Raw genomic sequence first — 20,076 nt, forward strand, 5'->3', positions numbered from 1 at the left:
TTAACAACTATAGTACAACTTGCGCATCAAATTTGTATCTTAATTCATCATTTTACCGTTCAATTTAGTTTTACAAGCACGTTCTATTGTGACGAGTACAAGGGCAAGTAGTAAGTGTTGGAGCTGCGTTCGTTCGGCCTTTCGTTAGTTTCGATGCTGCTGAACCCATCGCGGTTGCTTTGAGTGATTTCCAGTTCGCGACAAATGACTCTGTGTTGACAAACGATGAGCGTACTCACATTGCAGATCGGTCAGTGTGGCAATCAGCTAGGTTTCGAATTTTTTAATGCCTTAGCGCAAGACATAGGTGTTGGGGAACCTGAGACGCGCCGTGACAACGAGTACTACAGCCTGTCAGCAGAGAGGTGAGTGACCTCGCAAAAGTTTCTGTCGCTCTCCAAGTCGAGAGAATGCCGTTTTTGACTGCACGAATTTCACTGGATTAATATTTCTTTCCGCAGATTTTTTGCTGTTGACCCCCAAGGTGGTCTGCTTGCCAGTACCGTCCTGGTTGACACGGAAAGAAAGGTTTGCTCATAGTTGAACCGTTTGCTACAGGCAAAAATGAACAGACGTGTTTTTTCTGTTCCTTTGTAGCCGTGCGGTTCGCCAGACGTCTTAACATTCGCACCCTTTGTGGCTTTCAAGGCGACATATCGTCGTGTCTCCCAAACAGTGTAATTGCTTCCTGCATCATTTGTGCACAGTCGACATCGCGAAATGCGTTGAACTTGAAGATAACCAAAATTTTGTTATCTTAATTTAACCGAACTTTTGATGAAGTGCACACTATTGCTAAAGCACGTTGTATCTTTAACATGACCTGTTCGTAAGATAAAGAAATTGAACCGTTTCGCATTTCTCGGCTCATCTTGCACAAAGAACACGCATGCGTTTCCAGAATTGCACAGCGCACAAAATAGAACAAAACGGCGACTTCCAATTAGGCAAAACTAGCAAGATGTGTACATGTACTGGTGTATTCAAAATAACCAAGCAGGCTCATCTAGTGGCTATCCTTGAGTGAACACCTACATTCGGGGACTGGACATAAGGGCATGTCATATTAATGAGAAAATGTGCACTGCCATAGTAGCAGATCAGTCATGCCCAAACTACACTTATAATTAAGTCACATATAATATGCCACAATAAATCTTGCACTGCCTTTAAATGCAAAGGTGGGATTTCACGTGCTCATTTGCTTGGGCGACAAAACCTACTGGTCAACACAACTACCTAATGTCTCCGAATGTGACCACTTCACCTTTTTGTGCTCAATGCACCACTGCTGCTGCTTGAGGGAACAACACTGCTTTCCATCATTTACCTTGTCCTGTAGAGAATAAATAAATAAAAATTGGACATAAACCATCAGCAATTATTGTCAATGTAAGTGAATAGCCGACCGTTTCTAGAAAGATATTCATTTTCTTAAAGGAATGATGCACTTGAATTTGTTGCCGTCAAGATATTTAGAAAGCTTTTGTTGTTTCATTAGGTAATTCCATAAAGAACACAGCCGTTAACCAGACATCTTAGCAGTACTGTAGGTGGTGGATATACATATAAACCAGTTTGTCATGTGTGTTGTCTCCAGCAGCACGAGCGCTAGTGTGAAAGGCAACTGCTATCCTTCTTGCTCTTGCCGCCAGAGTCGCCTCCTTCACCACAGGGGGATAGGGTGGCAGGAGGTGAGGAGGGCGATCATTTCAGAGTGTTCCACCGTAGTGTCAAAGTGTTGAGACGCCCCAAAGCCCTCATGCTACAGCACGTGCATCTCAGAGCTATAACACTTGTAGTTCACCAATGAACGTACCCCGCAATTAAATTTAACAAGAGCATGTGCCCTTTGCATAGGCATCTTTGTCTCGGCAGTGAAAGTACGACCACCATGAAAACAGGTTAAAGATCCATGAAAAGCTACTCGCATTTAAAAATTCAGAGACTTCATGTGATCTGTAGCGCAAATGAGCATGCCAGACAACAGGGAAGATGAAGATGTGGTGCTTTCCTGTCATCTTGCAAATCCATTTGTGCTGCACATCACATAATTCAACACCAGTTAAACGATCAGCCTGTCCTTTGGACTCTATGGCTTAGTAAATTTTTGGCTGGAAGAAAAAAAAAAACAGCCTTGTCATTTTCCAGCCTTCACAGCAGAGGTTTCGCTGCCAACAGCATTTTTTCAATTAATGTGGTCATGTTTTCACAGTAGTAGCATCATTTCATACACTCACAAACTTTTTGAAAACTGCTCCCACAAAGTTCTGGAGCTACATTAACCAAAAGAATCGTAACGACAACGAAGCCTCAAATGAAGATAACAGGAACTCTGCTAACTTGCTTAACGACTACTTCTGCTCCGTTTTCACTGAGGACAATGGCACACTACCACAAGCAGGCTTCTCTAGAAATAAGCCACTAGAGCCACTCACATTAACCGAAACAAGCGTACTTAACCTACTGCTTAACTTAGACACAAAGAAATCACCAGGACCTGATAATATTCCAAATGCATTCCTTCGCAGATACGCTGAGTGGATGGCCAAGTACTTATTAATAATCTTTAACAAATCAATCTCCTCAGGTACCCTCCCTAAGGATTGGAAAACAGATAAAGTGAAACCAATTCATAAATCGGGAAGTAAAACAGAACCCGCTAACTACAGACCAATCTCACTAACATGTACTGTTTGTAAACTACTAGAGCACATTATCTTAAAGCACATAACCAAACACCTTGAACAGGAAGAAATACTAACGGATTGTCAGCATGGTTTTCGTAAAGGAGTTTCCACAGTCACACAACTAATTGAGCTTGTCCACGATGTATCGTTAAGTATTGACCAACAGAAACAAATCGATCTAATCTTTCTAGATTTTTCAAAAGCTTTCGATCGCGTAACACATAAGAAATTAATTTATAAACTCGAACTTACCTTGGGAAAGGGCCCTATTCTGAACTGGATCAAGGACTACCTTACTAACCGCACTTAATTTGTAGAAGTTAACCAGCAATATTCCATGAAATCTAGCGTAAGATCCGGAGTTCCGCAAGGAAGTATTCTGGCTCCAGTTTTATTTCTCATATACATTAATGATCTGCCTGCTAATATTCCAGTCAATGTTAGACTTTTTGCTGACGATTGTGTTCTGTATCAAGTAATCAATTCTCATAATGACCATGTGGCCTTGAACGACACTTTGTCACTTGTGTACAAATGGTGTAACAAATGGCAAATGACTTTAAATATTAAAAAATCAGCTATTTTATCAATTACTAGAAAAAGGCTCGCATCAGAATTTAACTACACTATAAGTAACGCCACACTTAACAAAGTGAAGGAGTACAAGTACCTTGGCTTAACATTAACACACGATTTCAGATGGGAGCACCATGTTAACAATGTTACCTCGACCGCACAAAAAAAAATTGTTTTTCCTGAACAGACGTCTTAGACTAGCCCCCCCAAACACAAAACTACTAGCATATAACACATTTGTCAGATCTGTATTAGAGTATGCTAACGTTGTTTGGTTTCCTTTCACCAAAGAACTCATTAACAAACTAGAAGCAAATCAAAGGAAGGCACTGAGATATATTTACAACAAACATAGGTTAACAGATTCACCCACAGAATTGCTAAAACAGGCCGGTATACTGACCCTACAAAAACGAGCCAAGCTTGCACGATTAAAATTTATGTATCAACTTATTCATAATGAATTGAATATAGACAGTTCCAAATACTTATCCTTAGCACAAAAACGACTCACCCGACATAAACATTCACTGTCATTAAACGAACACCCATTTCATACGGAAAGCCATAAGCACTCATTTTTCCCTCTAATGACACGTGAATGGAATAAGCTGGACCCTAGTATTACAGACAGCCCATCGTTAACTACTTTTTTGACATTAGCCTAAAATGAATTGCGTGCTTCACAATTATGATGTACTTGTGTCACCATCTATTTTTGTGCCATTTTATTTCATTAGATTGTGTACATAATCACAATTTCTTTAACGACACCTTAAACATATCTTAAGGATTACTACCTCTTGTGTATACCCTACTTTTATAACTTGTATTACTTGCCATTACTGAGTACTATTGTTTATTTATGCAAATTGTTTACTTCTTTTCCTGTTGTAATTATTGCTTACCGCCATTGATATTTGACAGACTACCTCATTACCCCTTGTTACTCTTGAATTTAATGCTATGTATTATTGTATAATTTATGCCTACCATTTTGTTCACCTTTGTAAATGTTCTACCTTTGATTACCTGTTTTTTTTTTTTTCGTAACATTATTACAGTGTATAACGTTACTTTTCTGCCTACTACATTGTCTGCCTCTGCTAACTGCATGTCTAATATGTCTAATCTTATTATTGCGCTAATTATTATTGTTACACTGCAAGATAACTATGTGTGCCCTTCCTGTTATGATCCCTGATGGTATCGACAGTATGAATAAATAAATAAAATAAATAAATTTTCTACTTCAGATTCACTGCAGCTCATCAGCAATTCGTATTCTCAGTAATCCTCAGTAGTTCAAACTATAAAGCTATAAAGTAGCAGACACCAGTGAATCTGGGATACGTTGGTGCTGACACAAGCCCTTAAATAGATAAGTTAACAATCAGGGGGTGGTCTTCAACCAGGGGGTGGTACTTGCCAAAAGTTGACAGTTCTGAGCTAACTCACCTTCTTTTTCAAGGGTAAATAATTGATGGTGGTGGGTCACAGCTTTTGAAAAGATTTTTTAAATAAATTGTAGGGTTTAACATCCTGAAACTGTGCAGTGGGTCAAGAGGGACACCATAGTGGAGTGCTCGGGACTAATATTGACCACCTGAGGTTCTTTAAAGGGGCCCTGAAACATTTTTCTAACTTATCATTGAATGGCCTCCCTAATAAAGGATGTCGTTTCATAAATCCCCTGGTGCAAACTTTTTTTGAATCCTACAACTATAAGTGGAGTTAATGCACTGATATCCAGTTTTCTTCCTCCTTTTATCTCCACTAGCATGCTGGAAGCTACACAGTGGAGAAGCCAAAAGGGCAAAGCCCTGGCCAAAAGTTGAGTGTCATGGCGGTGAAAGGGCTCGTCACAGCACCTCATGGCAGCTGCGGAAGACTGTGCTACACAGCCTGCAGCTACATGCGTGCAAAGATGAAATTACTTTCCTGTCTGTTTACAATCGCAGGCATATATATTTTAATTTATTTAACTCAAAATTAGCAATTATTTATTACTGAGAATGTTCTCACGGTCACAAAATCGCCCGGTAGTGTTGGGCCAGCTGCTGCCGACGCTGTATGACGACATTGTAGAAGCGAGAGCAAGAGATTTTTCGCTATGTTTGACAGTAGATTGTAAGTTCCCTGCTGCATACAGGGTCCTGAATATTTGGCTGCGCGCGTTCAAAAAAAAATTTTACGCTCACCACAAAATTGCCTGGTTTAAAGTGGAAATTTGCCTGCGTTTACGGGGATGCGAGCTGCTGCCACGGTGGCTCAAGCATAAACTTGGGTCACAACCTGTCGTTATCTGCAGAAAGCAGCGTTTCAGGGAGGGCAGTCACCTGTTCCAGGAGCAGGAAACACGCGGCGGCCCTCCCTGAAGCACTGCTTTCTGCTGATGACGGCAGGTGGTGACACAAGTCTGTGCCAGAGCCGGCTTTTCAGACGCCATTTTTCCCATAGACAAAAACAGTTTCCCATTTTTTTTTCTTAAGAAACAGGTGACTAATCGTGCCAAGTGTTACACTAAATGAAGTCGATGCCAAAATGCGATCATTCTGCAAAATTTGACCAAGAACAGTGCAGCGATGAGCGCAAAATATATTTTTGAACATGCGCAGCCAAATATTCAGGACCCTGTACAGTGAAATAATATTTGGCTAACATATTCACTGCAGCTTCTACAACAGATCAGCAACGTTTTCTTACTATGTTCAAAAAGTGTTGCAGGGCCCCTTTAACATGCACCTAAATCTAAGTACATTAGCATTTTTGCATTTCTCTGCCATCGAAATGCGACTGCCACATCAGGGAATTGAAACCAGGATTTCATGCTCAGCAGCACAGCTCCATAGCCATTGAACGAGCCAAGTCGGTAAAGGTTTTTAGTAGTTTAGGAAGGTGGGCGCAGAGGTGGGAGGATGGAAGGAGAGCTTCATTTGATATGACAACTTATTTTCTAGTATTGACTGATGGGAAAGACAATGCGGGAGAGAAAAAAAGGTAATCGACTTGTCTGTAACGTCAGCTTCGAGTAAATACAACCTTTCAGCTGGAGTCATTGTTTATTATCCTCTTAATTATTCCAACCAGACAGATCAAACTGCTTAGCTTCCAGACACTGTGTGACAATTTCCACAACTTGCCAACTATTCCGACTGAGGGCACCCATCTAACAGCATACTTGTTTATCTACATGCTCTTTTTTTTAGGACAAGCAGATGCGTGTTATAGATGTAGTTAAAACAGAATTGTTTGTTGTACTTGTGCAAATGTTGGCCTTGTTGAAATACACAAACAAATCTTTCATTTTCTTGGCATCGCAGGCCGTCGGCAGGGTCTTGAAGGAAGCCTGCTACAGCAACAAGTGGCACTACGCCAGTGGCGCAGCTTACACTAGCGCACAAGGCGCTGGTAACAACTGGGCTCTGGGTTATTTTGAACATGCTGAGAAAGGCCTGGATGAGATCTGCAATCTTGTGAGGTGCCATGCTGAACAACGAGACTGGTTGGATGGCTTCCTACCCATTTTTTCTCTCGGTGGAGGGACAGGCAGTGGTTTGGGAACCAAGCTCACTGAGACCCTAAGGGACAACTACCCAAACACTCCTGTGATAGCAGCAGTAAGCATTTGCAATATACATAATACTTGTGCTGTTCAGTAAATAAACACTCTACCGTGAGGCCTTGGTGCAATGAAATTATTAATGTAACCTAATTTCTCCCCACAAGTTTCCATAAGAGACCATTCTTGAACTAATGGTAGTGGTTTAGCAAAGTTTCAATTTAACATGCTTCAGGATAGCTTTTTACGACATAAATTTCTGCTCCCATGATCCCCTAGCATTAAACTTTCATTGTGCAAAAAAGTGAGGCGTGCAGACAGGACACAGGAAAGAAGTGGACAACACGAACGCCGACTATCAACTGAAGGGAGCACTGAGGCGAAAAGAAGAAAGAAGACTCGAAGCTTTTTGCCTCAGTACTCTCTTCAGGTGATAGTCGGCGTTCATGTTGTCCACTTCTTTTCTTCTGTGTCCTGTCTGCACGCCTCACCTTTTTGCATAATGAATCCTTACCAAATAGCTTAGCTTTCTGCCATTCTAAAATTAACCTTTCACTTTTAAATACAAACTGTTTTGCAACAGAACTGCTTGTTGGCCTAGTTGGTGCTTGCTAAAAGACATGTTTTTTGCCGCAATTGAACACTCACATAAGGAAGACGCATAAAGACCTCACAGGCCTGTGTTGTCTTTATATGTCTTCCTTTTGTGAGTGTTCAATTGCGGCAAAAAACATGTCTTTTAGAAATGGAAGACACATAAAGACAACACAGGCCTGTGTTGTCTTTTGTGTCTTCCTTATGTGAGTGTTCAATTGCGGCAAAAAACATGTCTTTTAGCAAGCACCAACTAGGCCAACAAGCAGTTCTGTTGCTTCCTTTTGTGAGTGTTCAATTGCGGCAAAAAACATGCATTTTTGCAAACTGTTTTGTTTCGTACAGCTCGCATCACTGGTTGCCTAAATGAAGAATTCCTGCATGTCAAATTATAGTATCTGAATGGGAAAATCAAAACTGAACTAAAGCTTAAACCTGCTCACTATGGCCCATATAAAGGGCACACAGGTGGCAGAAGAAATCAATCTTTTTTAAATGTATTGATTATGGCTATTTTCTTTATCCTGTACATATATTGTTGCTTGTATTGTGACCTACCACTCCTATAATAGCCCAACGTTGGGCTGACAGTATCAGTAAATGAAATTATGGCTATTTCCCCCTCCTCTTGTTGGTTTTTCTTTTCTTTTTTTTTACTGATTGGTATGTTTATACCCTCGAGTTATTTCGTGTACTTGCTTTCCTGCTGAACTTTATATAATGTGTTTCTTGCATGTATCTCTTCTTTGTGTTAGTTTAAGGTTTACTAAATTCATTGGTATTCTTTGTATACCACTAGTACGTGTAATTTCAGATATCTAGATTGTGATCAAATGTTTAGGTGATGTGTCTCTTAAACCACTGCCGGTCTTGAGGCCTCATAAGGTATTTCAAGTAAATGAGTATAAGCCTGTAGCCAACCTCATTGCAAGCTTATATCCGCAAGTGTGTACAGAAGGTGGGTTGGGGGAACGTCTTCTTGCTGGTCCAGGTGGTGTGGCCATTCAAGTCTGGAGAAGTGTCAGTGCAGGCGTACAATGTGCTGCTGTCCCTAGCACATTTGCAAGATTCTGCAGATGCACTCCTTGTGTTAAGCAATGATGCTCTGCACCGGGTGGTCACCCAGAGGTGGGCACTGCGTAGCGCCTCTCTGGTAGAGATGAATGCACTGGCTGCCAGACACCTGACTTGCCTGTTGCAGCCCAGTCGAGACTTGCATGGACTGCACACCTGTCTTGGTAAGTTTTATTTAGCATTTCTCTCGGCACCCGCCATCAATGGCTATGGTGATGGGCTGCTGAGCACGAGGTCGCGGGATCGAATCCCGGCCACGGCGGCCGCATTTCGATGGGGGCGAAATGCAAAAACACCCGTTTACTTAGATTTAGGTGCACGTTAAAGAACCCCAGCTGGTCAAAATTTTCGGAGTCCTCCACTACGGCGTGCCTCATAATCAGAAAGTGGTTTTGGCACGTAAAACCCCATAATTTTTTATTTTAATTACTCTCAGCTGGTAGATGCATATCTTGAGTTGTTTCGCCATAAAACTCTATATGTATAACGTAATGCACATCTCTGCTGTAATCTTGTGCCCTTTCCTGTCGGTTATTTCTTTACATGTTTTCGAGTCTCTTCCATTGCGAGAAGTTATTTCTGTTTCAGGAAGTGTTTTAAGAACTTGTTCAAAAAGGGTATAGTAAAAATAAAGTGGTTATTCTTTTTTTTTTTTTTTGGCAATGCATTACATGTGGCACTGTGCATCAGGCACTCTGTGGTGATCACCAATAAGTCCTACTATAACTGAATGCTAAATATTTTGTCTTCCTCTATGCACATTCGCAGGTGATGTTGCCTCTGAGCTTGGATGCCATGGGTCCCTGAAGCAGGTGAGCCTGCTTCAGGTGCCACAGGAGCCACCTGCACTGGCTGCCTTCAGCTGCAGCTCCTGGCAGGGCCTTGTGCGGGCCCTTGGCAAGATGCAGCGCTGCCACAGTGCCACCGATGAAGGTTAGCAGTATCACTCTCATGTTTTGTTAGGTCCGCCGCATTCACATAGATGCTAGTGTTTCATTAGTTAGGGTACCCTATTAGCACCTGTGTGGAACTGTGTGTCACCCGGCCCAGCAGCCGTGTCTATGGCTTCGCTCTGTTGAGCTCAAGGTCACAGACTCGATCCTGGCCATGGCAGGTGCATTTCGATAGGGACGAAATGTAAGAATGCTCATGCGCTTTCGATTAGGTGCATTTTAAAGATCCCAAAGTTGTCCAAATTTATTCCAAGTCCCCCTCTACGACGTGTTTCTTAATCAGATTGTGGTTTTGGTGCTTAAAATGCCAGAATTTAATTTTTAAGTGTACGTCAGTCAAACAACAGTGACTGAAAATAATGTTTAACATCCAAGACATAAAATGTTGCACTTGGAAAATATAAATACGACTATAAAACAAGAAACAAGCCATTCACTAGTAAACTGCAGCATTTACAAATAATATCTTGCCAAAATCCACTCCATTTATGCATCATATTTGGGAAGAAAGATGGCTGAGAAACATCAGTTCTCTAGAACATTTCCCGGGAGCAGTTATGCTTTAGAGCATGCAGTCATGGTTTCAATGCTTGGCTCTGGCGGCCACATTCTGGTTGGGACACGATGCAAGAGTGCTCTTGTTCCTACCATTTGATGCATGGTAATAAAGAACCTTAAGTGGTCAAAATCAGTTTGAAACCCTCCGCTATGACATCTCTCTAGCCCTTATGTTGCTTTGGGACGTTCAACCCTATTGAGTAATCAAGAATGCAGTACTGACTTTAAGCAAGGAGTTATTGTTAAAATGTAAATGCATATGTACTACTCGCAAAACGTTGTGCATTGCTTCCAGTTACTTCAGCTGCTCGAACAACAGCTTTCAATCACAAGAAAATTGTGTGCCTAATGGCGGAACATACTTAGAAAACGTTTCACAATGATTCCAGGCATCAGTTGCCAAACACTCTATTTTATTTCATTTGATACCAAATTGAAGAGCTTTTCCAAAAGCATAATTTGGTGCACAGCTATGTAACAATTATACCATTACATATGCTGTTTATTCTTGCACTGGACCAATGCAAAAGCAGATATATATTGCTAAATTGCCTTACTGCTTCAAGCAAATATTACTACTCTATGTGGTGTCACTGTAAGTTGACTGCACTGTGCTTTATAGCGTTGGTTTTGTACAAATAATTTATTGGCAGAGCAAGTTTACACTTTCAGACTCTGTATGTACCACAAGTTGACAACAGTGTGTCTGCTAGTCTGCCTTTATGTTGTTGCAGTCCCTATTTCGGTCAAGAATGTGTCAAGAACTGAATCCTAGAAAAATGTCTTGCTGGACCATTCGGTGAAACATTGCTAAATGGACATTAGGAGCAAGCAGAATCACATACCTTGTCTGTTCTTAATTTTCTATACATTTCTACTTTCTGCTAGTATCCATTTAGTAATGACTGTAGATTGTACTGTCAACAGGGTATCTACCAACCGAAAAAACCGCGAATTCTCAAGGATATTGAGTAGTCTGGAAAAACTCGGGGAAATGGTGTCTCTATCAGGGAAAATTAGCTGTAATTTTATTGAAAGGGTCGAAAGTCGCGGTAATGCTGGCTCGAGTAACAGACAGGAATCGTAATGAATCGTCTTTGACGTCCTGTCGTCGGCTGGAGGAGTTGCTAGTGCGCAGTCAACGGCCGACTTTCCGGATTTTAGATAATTTGGACGGCTTCGCGGCACCACCACGTACCCCATAAAGTCAATGTATCAGAACGTCTGAAATTTCGGACGCAAGATTTCTTCGCCGTCCGATGTTCCGTACGTTTTGCCGTGACCGCAGCTCCGAAACGGCATTAATAAAAGCCACCACTGCTGCCATTTTTATTACCTCGCCACCTGTAACCGGCGCTCTCGCACGGAGATCTGCTAGCAGCCATAGTCACCACTGCGGCAACGCTAGGCCTAGCTGCTTCGACGATCGCTATGCAGCTTCTTGCCGTTGGGTGCTGTGTTTTTTATTGAAAGCATTCGCTGCTGTCAGCAATGGCACGGACTCTGCCTTTGCGGTCCTCGCGATTGGCTTAGAAGCTTGGAAAGAATAGTGCGTTGCATAATGCCGGTTCCCGAAAGTCAGCTTCGCCTCCGTACAGAAATATTACTTGGTGAAGCATACGCGAAAATATTGCAGTGAAGCATAACAAGCGTAGGAAGGGGCTATTGCCACGGGACACAGTGTGTATTCCTTAATTATACACGCGTGCACCCGGTATTTCCTGTCACAGTACGAGCACTGATATGCCTAATAGGTGTACCGACAGGCCTTCAGAGCGTTTTCCAATGTACCTGTGGCGATTTGAGCCCTTAAGGGCAGCAAATGACATGCATTTATTTTTTTTTCAACTGGCCGATTTTTCGGACGTTTTCGCGGCTCCTAAGGAGTTCGAAAACTCAGACGTGGACTGTGCAACTGACCAAGAAGATGCTTCAAATGGTCCGTGGGGCGAACGAGTCGCGGAAGGAGTACAAGAGCAGAAAGGTTATACGCATTGTGGAATGAACGGGGAAGGAAGCGTGCTGCCGCCGTTTTGAAGGAGCCTGAGCTCAAAAAACAAAGTGTTGGCTGATGCCGAGACGCAAGTGTCCCTCATCCAAACCAATATAAACTCTTTAAAGCAGTGAAACACAACACTGAGGCGTCGTGCGCGGTCTGAAAGTATGTCAGGACAGTTGAGGTTGACTTACGAGCTGTTGAGAGAGAATCTCAATTGTGACAAAGTTCGGGCCTCATACCACTGAGCTTGCTATCAGTTGATGGAAATAGCTCATATTCTAAAATATTTGCTTTTGTATGCATCTCCTTTTTTATTCGTATTCGAGAATGTCCGACTCTATTTGCAATTTTTTTCGGAGACATGTTATTTGCTGTGCATTTTATTAACCCCTCCCTTCTATTCTCTTCTTGAATAACATGAACGCTACTCCTCAGTATTCAAATTGGATTAAGTCATTTTTTTATTTTTTTTCATATGCTTACTAGCCCTTTGAGGGTCGATTTTTTTTTCGCCATATGCGACTGCCCAGGGTAGATTTTTTTTATCGCGGATTCCGATTCTTCTTAGAGATTTATTTCGAAAAAAATTTACTGTAATTTTTCTAGGGTGACCGTAAAGTGAGAAAACAATCTTTTGTGTTGGTATATATGCACTCTTCATTCATGAATAACAACAATAAAAAAGGAAATAAACTTATAAGAATTAAAAAAAGTTTATGCATTTTTATGCACATAGTTCAAGGCTTTGAAAATCCGTGCATGAAAATATTTCGCAAGCCTCAAATTTTCCTGTTCTTACACTAATACGTACGTCCATAGCGTAATCGAACTGCATAGGTGCGCGCACTCAAGCAAACTGGTTGTGTGCCCATCAAAAAAAAGCAACACGTGTGAGAAACTTCCGCTAATATTCATCTTATCGCCAACCAGCTAGGGCAATTAGTTTTTGCCAGAAAAGAAAGGGAAACGCATGCACGGCGGCATCCTTCCTATGCACACCCCTGTGAGCACTGAACGAGCGAAAAACAAGCGGTCGCCCTATGAGCGATTAGGAACGAGATAGCCATCAGTTTTGCAAGCGCAAAAAACCGAAAGCGCCCGCGAAACAAAATCCAAACGGCCTCCCGCCCGCGCGCGCGCCAATGCGCGAGCGGTAGTATATAGACGCGCGGGAGCAAACTAGCGCTAAAACAAACCATGCAACGAAAACCGAGAGAGATAGGCGCGCGAAAAAAAATTCCCTGTATCCCCACATAGTGGCAGCACATGACAGAAAACAAAAAGTTAGGAAATTGGCGCGCTTTTTAAACGTACAGACGACACCGTAAATATACGGCATCGACCATTTTCGGACTTCTTCGCGGCACCGTATATTTACGTCATCGACCGTCAAAGGGCTAGAGAGTGACAGCATCAGGCGATATGGTTTCAGCTCGTCGTGACATAAAACATAGTTCTGCATCACTCAGGGAATTTTGCAAAGGCACTCAGGGAAAACCTGAAAAACTCAGGGAATTTGGAAATGTCAACTTGGTAGACACCCTGGTCAAGAATAAATGTAATAGGATCATCCAAAAAATTACTTAAGGAAACGGGGAGGAGTGTTCTAGTGCAGAGTTAAAGGTAAAATCATTTGGTCAGACAGCCTTAGATGCCACATGCATGTGATAAGGGAAATAATTGAGGATGAGAAAGGAAATCTGAGCGTTGGCCTAGAAAATAACATTCAGTATCTATTGACATTCTTATCATAGCACTTTTTAAGCTTTTCAGCTGGATTAGTCACAGAAGAAGCTGCCACAAGTTCCTTTGTGATTATCACTAGTTTCCACACATAATGGCACTATATACCATGAGTGGCTTCTCTCGTTTTTCCAGTGCTTGGTTGCAGATGTCATTGCCTGTGTGCAACTGCCATTTTGTTGTCTTTGAGTTCGCCATTCTGGAGCCACAATTTCGATTGCAGAAATTTTATGCACCGGAACAACTCTGCTTTGGTGATGCATTTCAGCTTGTGAAAAAAGTGTTCACTCAAGCTTTTCTGCTGACAATAAGTGGTGAATGCAGTTTGCGAGAATGACAGTGTAGAGATCACATCATCCAGACAACCCAGAAAGCAGCACATCACTGTCACAGAAGTCACGCACAACTTATTGTACGTGCCAGTTATGGGGGTCTCAAACATGCTCTTGGGGCAAAGGAATGACAATACAGTACTACAAAAAAAATGGAGGGCACGTTGATGCACCAACTTAATAGTGCAAGGCACTTTTTTCTTAGACCACTATCTTCGGCAAGTCTGCAAACCGCACAGCTCGAGTGGCTTTAGAAGCATTCCATATCCACAAAAATTCACCTATCTGTGTAAGCAAAGCATCTTGGCTGCTGCACAGCGCCGAACTGGTCTTCTTGAATTCTGCTGTCTAAAGCAGGCAGCAATTTTGTTCACCTTTTATAGTTTTTGTTTTTAGTTTTTACTTATGTTTATCACTTTCGCATTGGAAAAACGGGTGTGACACTTGTGCATGACTCACTTTATAAAATCGAAGGGTGTGTCGATTGGAATAAATAGTTGGTAGTAGCATTTGTCCACGTATTTTGTGTCTTCTTTATGTGTATGTGTATTTTTTTCACTGTTTTTGGAATTGACACTGTTAGACCAACTAGCCCAACAGATGGTCCTTTTGACTTACCATGACAGGATATCGAGCAAACATGTTTGCCCCCATGCTTGACACAAAGAGTAGCCTGTTCGAATGATCATGTTTGACCATCCCAGTAGCCTGCTCTGAAACCTTTCTCAGGACAATCCCGCGAAGCGTGCAAGCTGGCGTGTGAAACATTCACACCTCTAGCCTATCCCAAGCCAAAGAGGAAGAGGCTACTCCATTTTGCACCCAATTAACCCCACCGTTACGTAGCATTAGCAGCACAACACTCACACCATCTCTCATACTATTCTGTAGCTATCGACCGCCAGTGGCACATAGCTACATGGAGAAGCAGGATTACAGGAGATGCAAGAGCCATGCGGGGAAAACATCAGGGGATGCGTCAGAGTCGAGTGTCCCTGCACAGTACTTAAATGGCCCCCCACCATGCCCCATAGCAAATTTTGGTTATACATTGGAAGTTGTTACATGTCCTCTAGGGAGTGTTCTGCCGCAAAAGCTTTTCAAGTTGGCTCCATTAATAGTCAAGATATAAATATTCCAGTGTGCTGAACACATGATTTCAGGAGGCGAGCTTCACCGCAAACATAGACTCCCTCTCCACTTGCCCTGTCTAGCCTTCACAGGCAAAATTCCTTCCCTGCTTTCTCCCATACCGGGCCTTGAGGATTGCGTGATGCATACGTCATGGGCCCCACCTTCATTTTTTTTTTCTCCTTGCTTTTTTTGCAGTGCGGCACACTTCTACTGATGGTACCGCGTGCGAGCTGTTTCGATTGTCTCGTTTCGCGCAGCACACAATTTTGTGTGCTGTGCACGAGGACACTTGACTAGCGGTATAAGTCTGTGCTACATGAATACTGAGGCAGACACAAGTGGGTCACAGAGCATGATCCCAGACTTGAACACAGTAGAAAATGACATAGTTTTGGTGTTTGCGGGCACGACTGCACGAAGTGGGAACAAGCAGATGAAACGGAAGTACATCTCTTTTGCTGCAGTGCGAAGTAAAACAAAAACATGCAGACATTCGGTTTGTGTGTTTTATTATTTCTCTAAGCTTTAATTCGTTTATTCTAGCAACACATTACACAAATAACAGATGTTGGCTTCAATAATTCTCGGAAGTCATGTCTCACTGCGAGTGACGTCACAACACAAACACGTGTACGTAGGCACACTAGCACATGTATGTCATCCTGCGGCTCGAAGTGCGGCACATAGCGATTTAATACTTTGCAGGCACTATCGTTATTGCGCATTGTATGCTCTGCGCTTGTCAGCTCAAGATGTTCCAGACCTGGTGAGGCCCTATAAGCAGAGTGTTACAAATTTTAAAGGGGCCCTGAACAACTTTTTATCAAAGTGGAGAAATGCATTTGAAGTGAAAATAGGTTAGTTCAGAAACACTTTGCCGCAGAATGTGTTTCAGTGCATTCAGCAGAAGTGGAGTTATTGCCAAACAAACAAGGCCTCCGCTGTGCTCCCATTTCTGCTTCAATGCTTTGCACTGCGAAGGCTACGCACAGTGGGGCATAACCGCAATGCTCCGTCTTCTTAATGTCACCATGGGACGCAGTTCAAATTTAATTTTGGATGGCCATGACTTCCTCCTTTGGTGCCTACGACGCGCTAAACATGAACCAAATGCGGTCGTCTTCAGCGTGCCGCAGTGCGCTTCGACAGTGGACTCATCGCGGCACCATGCGGCGGCTGCAGTATCTACGCCATGTAGCCGACCGCAGCTTAATGTCAGCTATCAGTGAATAGCAGCCAGATAAGGGAATGATGAAATAAAGCATCCAGAAGAGAGTGAGGACAGGACTTTCTATTGAAAAGAGAGCGCTTTAGAGAAAGGCAACTTCGCAATCCGCTTGCAAGCTTCACGCACCACGTACGAGAGCAAAATTTGGCTGATATGTTTGCAGCTTCGTATGCTATCTGCAGGCTATGTTATTTCACCAAGCCGGAGGGGTGGTCCAGGGCCTTTTAAAAGTGCTCAGTAAAAGCCAAATGTGTGTGCATGGCTTCCTGATGAGTACCACTGTGAGCACGTTAGCCACGTTGCACAGACACCCCGATATCTACTTTTCATTGTTTTCACTTTACCTGCCATAGGTTTGCATTGAGCAAAATAACCAGATGATACTTGCTCCTATATGGCTTTGGACATTTCATCACTTATTGCTTCCAGCAATTCGCCTTGGTAAGCCAGTACCAACAAATATTTTGATTTTGGCTCTTTGACTGTCTATACCTTTGGCACTCTAAATTCGTCTGGTGCACAATGTGTCCAGGTTATCTGAGGATTAATGGTGACATAACCATACATCAAAGCATGGCCTTTGAGGTTATGGTGCATCGCATTCCTCCTCTTGTATTTGTCATCCCGGACTGTCCAGAACTGTCCGAGATGCTCATTGGCTGAAAGTACCATCTTGGACAATTTGGGACTGTCAGGAATGAATAATCAAAGAGGCTCATTGTTGCATTAAATAGTGCCACAATCTCAAAGGCCATACAAAACCTGATGCACACTCTGAACTTCATTGCCTTGTGGATTTGGACCGCAGCTCATATTTTCTTGCATATCACATCCAGACATGTTTTACCGCCACAAGCAAGCCATGGCACAATAAAACATGGAGGCATTCCAGCATTTGTTTCTCTGTTTTCCATACTAATTTACTGGTGTCTATTACTTTGAAGGAGCTGTAATTTGGGGGGAGGGAGAGCATGCAATATAAACAGCATCTTTTGCAAATAGCCTTGTAGTAATTTATTTTTAAAATTTTCTGTTTATTTATGCAGCTATGGGCACTGAAAAGAGGCCTCCTACCTGTGTTGCCTCCCTGGCTGTTGCACGAGGCGAAGGGCTGTCGGCCCTCAATACCACCGACTTCGCCTGCCGCCATGCGCCTTTTGTGGAGGCGGGTCGTGAGCTCAGTGTGTGGACAAATGCTCACAAATTTTTGGGCTCTGCTCGTACCTTGTTGCTTGCTAGCAACAGTGATGCCTGTGTCCCTCACTTGGACTCGTTAGTAAGCCGAGCATGGTGCCGATTCACTGAGGCTGCCTACCTTCATCACTACACGCGCCATGGACTGCAGGCTGAGGACATGGCTGATGCTTTTGTGCGTGTTGAACAAGCTATTGCTAGCTACAAACAACTGTCTAGATAATAATGTTGAAAGCTGGGCCAATTGGTACATGATTGAAGGTGAGACACCAGCAAAAACGCAATGTACATAAGCGAGAAGACAACGGAACAAGACCGGAACTAGCAACTGAACTTTTATTATGTGAAATAAGTACTATGTAACCTCCAGCACTGCTCCAGGCATGCACAGGAACTATTACAAGGCCCATCACAATGAATTATATTTCTTTTATGGTAGCATAAAAGGTGATTTGTTTCTAGACTAGCTTTTTCTGGTGGTCTTGTGATGGTTTCCGTTCATGTGCCCAAGGGCTGCCAAAGGTTATTTATTTGTTATTTCCCACAATAAAAATTCGGTTGTTAGTTCTAGCCTCATCCCATCTTCTTCCTTGTGTAGGCTGTGTTTTTCAAGGGTTTTTAACCTTCAACTGTCTAGATAGCATGAAAGAATGTGCTCGTGCACTCTAGTCAAATGTTCACTTGCTTTCTAATGGATGCAGTCCACCCAATTTATATCAAACTCAGGTATTTTTAGTAATTCTTTGTATTCAGCCGGGGATGTGCCCCTTAGATATTCTGTGTAAAAATGTATTAAATGTTCAATGTATAGTTTGAGCTTTGAATGAAGGGTTTTGCCATATCCCTGTAGGATGCTTTTACCTCAGCACAATATAGAGTGCTGATGGTGCCTTGATTGACTGAAACTGCCCTTGTCGTGTAGAAATGGGCTTCCAAGACACACTGGAGCTTATCTACTTAGACATGTAGGGGCAGTGCATTGTGATGAGTAATTAATAATTAAACATCGTTTATAAAAATAGTGTGAGAAAACCCCCGAAATCTATGCAAGTGAAACCAATGCCATGATGCTTACAGCGATTGTGCTAAACTTCGTAGTTTTTGTACTGTGACCAATGCATTAATTACCTATCTAAGACCAATTAACTGAATTTTCAAACACAAACATTTAAGCTAATTGTTGATGTCCAAAAGTTGTATAGCTTGTTATTTCGTCATGAGTGATTAGCAGATTAACAAAAATATTGATTTGCATAACGCTACAACACCTGCTGAGCAGGCTGTGCCACTTGTGTCTCCAAAGTGTGTTCAAGTCATGTGAGATGTGTGTGTTCACCTGGTTGATGATCGCTCTTTTTGTGAGCTTTTTCAAAATCCGATTTCCAAACTAAATCTTTTTTGGTTAATATATAAAAAATGTGTATAAAAATTATAAATCTAATAAAAATGTTTATTAAAAATAACTATTTTTCCAAATGTGCAAGATCCCCCCCTCACCCTTTTGTTTGGTAGTGCCTATGATACGAATACGCATTGAGCATTTGTGGCCTTGTATGCTGAACACAACAGCACAGGATAATTTCATGAAACAGAAGAGCACAGTGCAAAACCATTCATGTAATTTGATTAAGTGAACATGACAGAAACTTGCTAACATTAAGAATAATAGGATGTGAACATAGGTGCTGACTTTGGGGGGGGGGGGGCACCTCCGAGGCTCAAGCCCGCTTCGTAGTTTTCTGAGGGGGGGCTTGTCATTACTGTGTCATTGCCAGAGTTCTGTTACCCACATCATTTGAAGTGTCTTTTGAGCTGCCTCTACCTTTGCAGTTTAAATTTTATTGTGGCTAAATGCTTACTGCATCATTGTTGGTGTGGACATGCACGGATTTTAATTCATACTTTCGCTTTATGAAAATCCTGGCAATATGTGGACAAGCACATTAGAAACACCAGCGGCAGCTACCTCATTCATATTTTTTTACTTCAATATTTTTAAAACTTTCCACTGTGAAAATCATGCACAGACACAATATGCTTAAATATAATACACAGGACAAAGTTTATCATATTGAAGAGAAGGAGGTAGCCAACTAACAATTATTTCTAATGGTATGGATAGCCTATGGCTAGATAATGAATATGCTGCTGTATGTTCTCCTCGCTTCAAATTGTTATGCCTACTTACCCTGAAAAAAAAAAAGCACTGCAGACTTCAGTGACCCCTTCGGCAGAGTCTTTTCTCAACGGCATGTGAAATGCACGTGAATGATATGTGTTTCAGTATTGCTTCTCTTTCCAGTAGGCAATGCTAATAACTCAGGAAAAGAAAACTGTTCCAATAATTTACAACATTTATTAGGGATAGAAACATCGGCACTTGCATGCAGAGGTGGTAAATATATATAGTTCACTCAGTAACCGAAATGAGACCAAGCC

The 20,076-nt window shown here is 42.1% G+C and overlaps 1 protein-coding gene across 1 annotated transcript; it reads left to right on the plus strand.

The window, feature by feature from the left end:
- The first annotated feature begins 64 nt into the window (after window positions 1-64).
- Window positions 65-18,447, plus strand: LOC142575266 (tubulin delta chain-like). The gene is made up of 6 exons (XM_075684479.1): window positions 65-365; window positions 462-528; window positions 6,590-6,886; window positions 8,414-8,660; window positions 9,265-9,429; window positions 17,490-18,447. Exons 1-6 carry the CDS (start codon window positions 226-228, stop codon window positions 17,858-17,860), a joined length of 1,287 nt encoding a protein of 428 aa, XP_075540594.1. The 5' UTR covers window positions 65-225; the 3' UTR covers window positions 17,861-18,447.
- Window positions 18,448-20,076: the final 1,629 nt, after the last annotated feature.

Source organism: Dermacentor variabilis, chromosome 3 (assembly GCF_050947875.1).
Source record: "Dermacentor variabilis isolate Ectoservices chromosome 3, ASM5094787v1, whole genome shotgun sequence".
Classification (NCBI taxonomy): Eukaryota; Metazoa; Arthropoda; class Arachnida; order Ixodida; family Ixodidae; genus Dermacentor; species Dermacentor variabilis.

Bases quoted from the DNA above. Each gene is read 5' to 3' on its own strand.
- LOC142575266 (XM_075684479.1), top strand. From the start codon at position 226: ATGAGCGTACTCACATTGCAGATCGGTCAGTGTGGCAATCAGCTAGGT. The intron at 6,887-8,413 runs GTAAGCATTTGC...TTGCTGGTCCAG, and splicing joins ACACTCCTGTGATAGCAGCA to GTGGTGTGGCCATTCAAGTC. The intron at 9,430-17,489 runs GTTAGCAGTATC...TTATTTATGCAG, and splicing joins CCACAGTGCCACCGATGAAG to CTATGGGCACTGAAAAGAGG.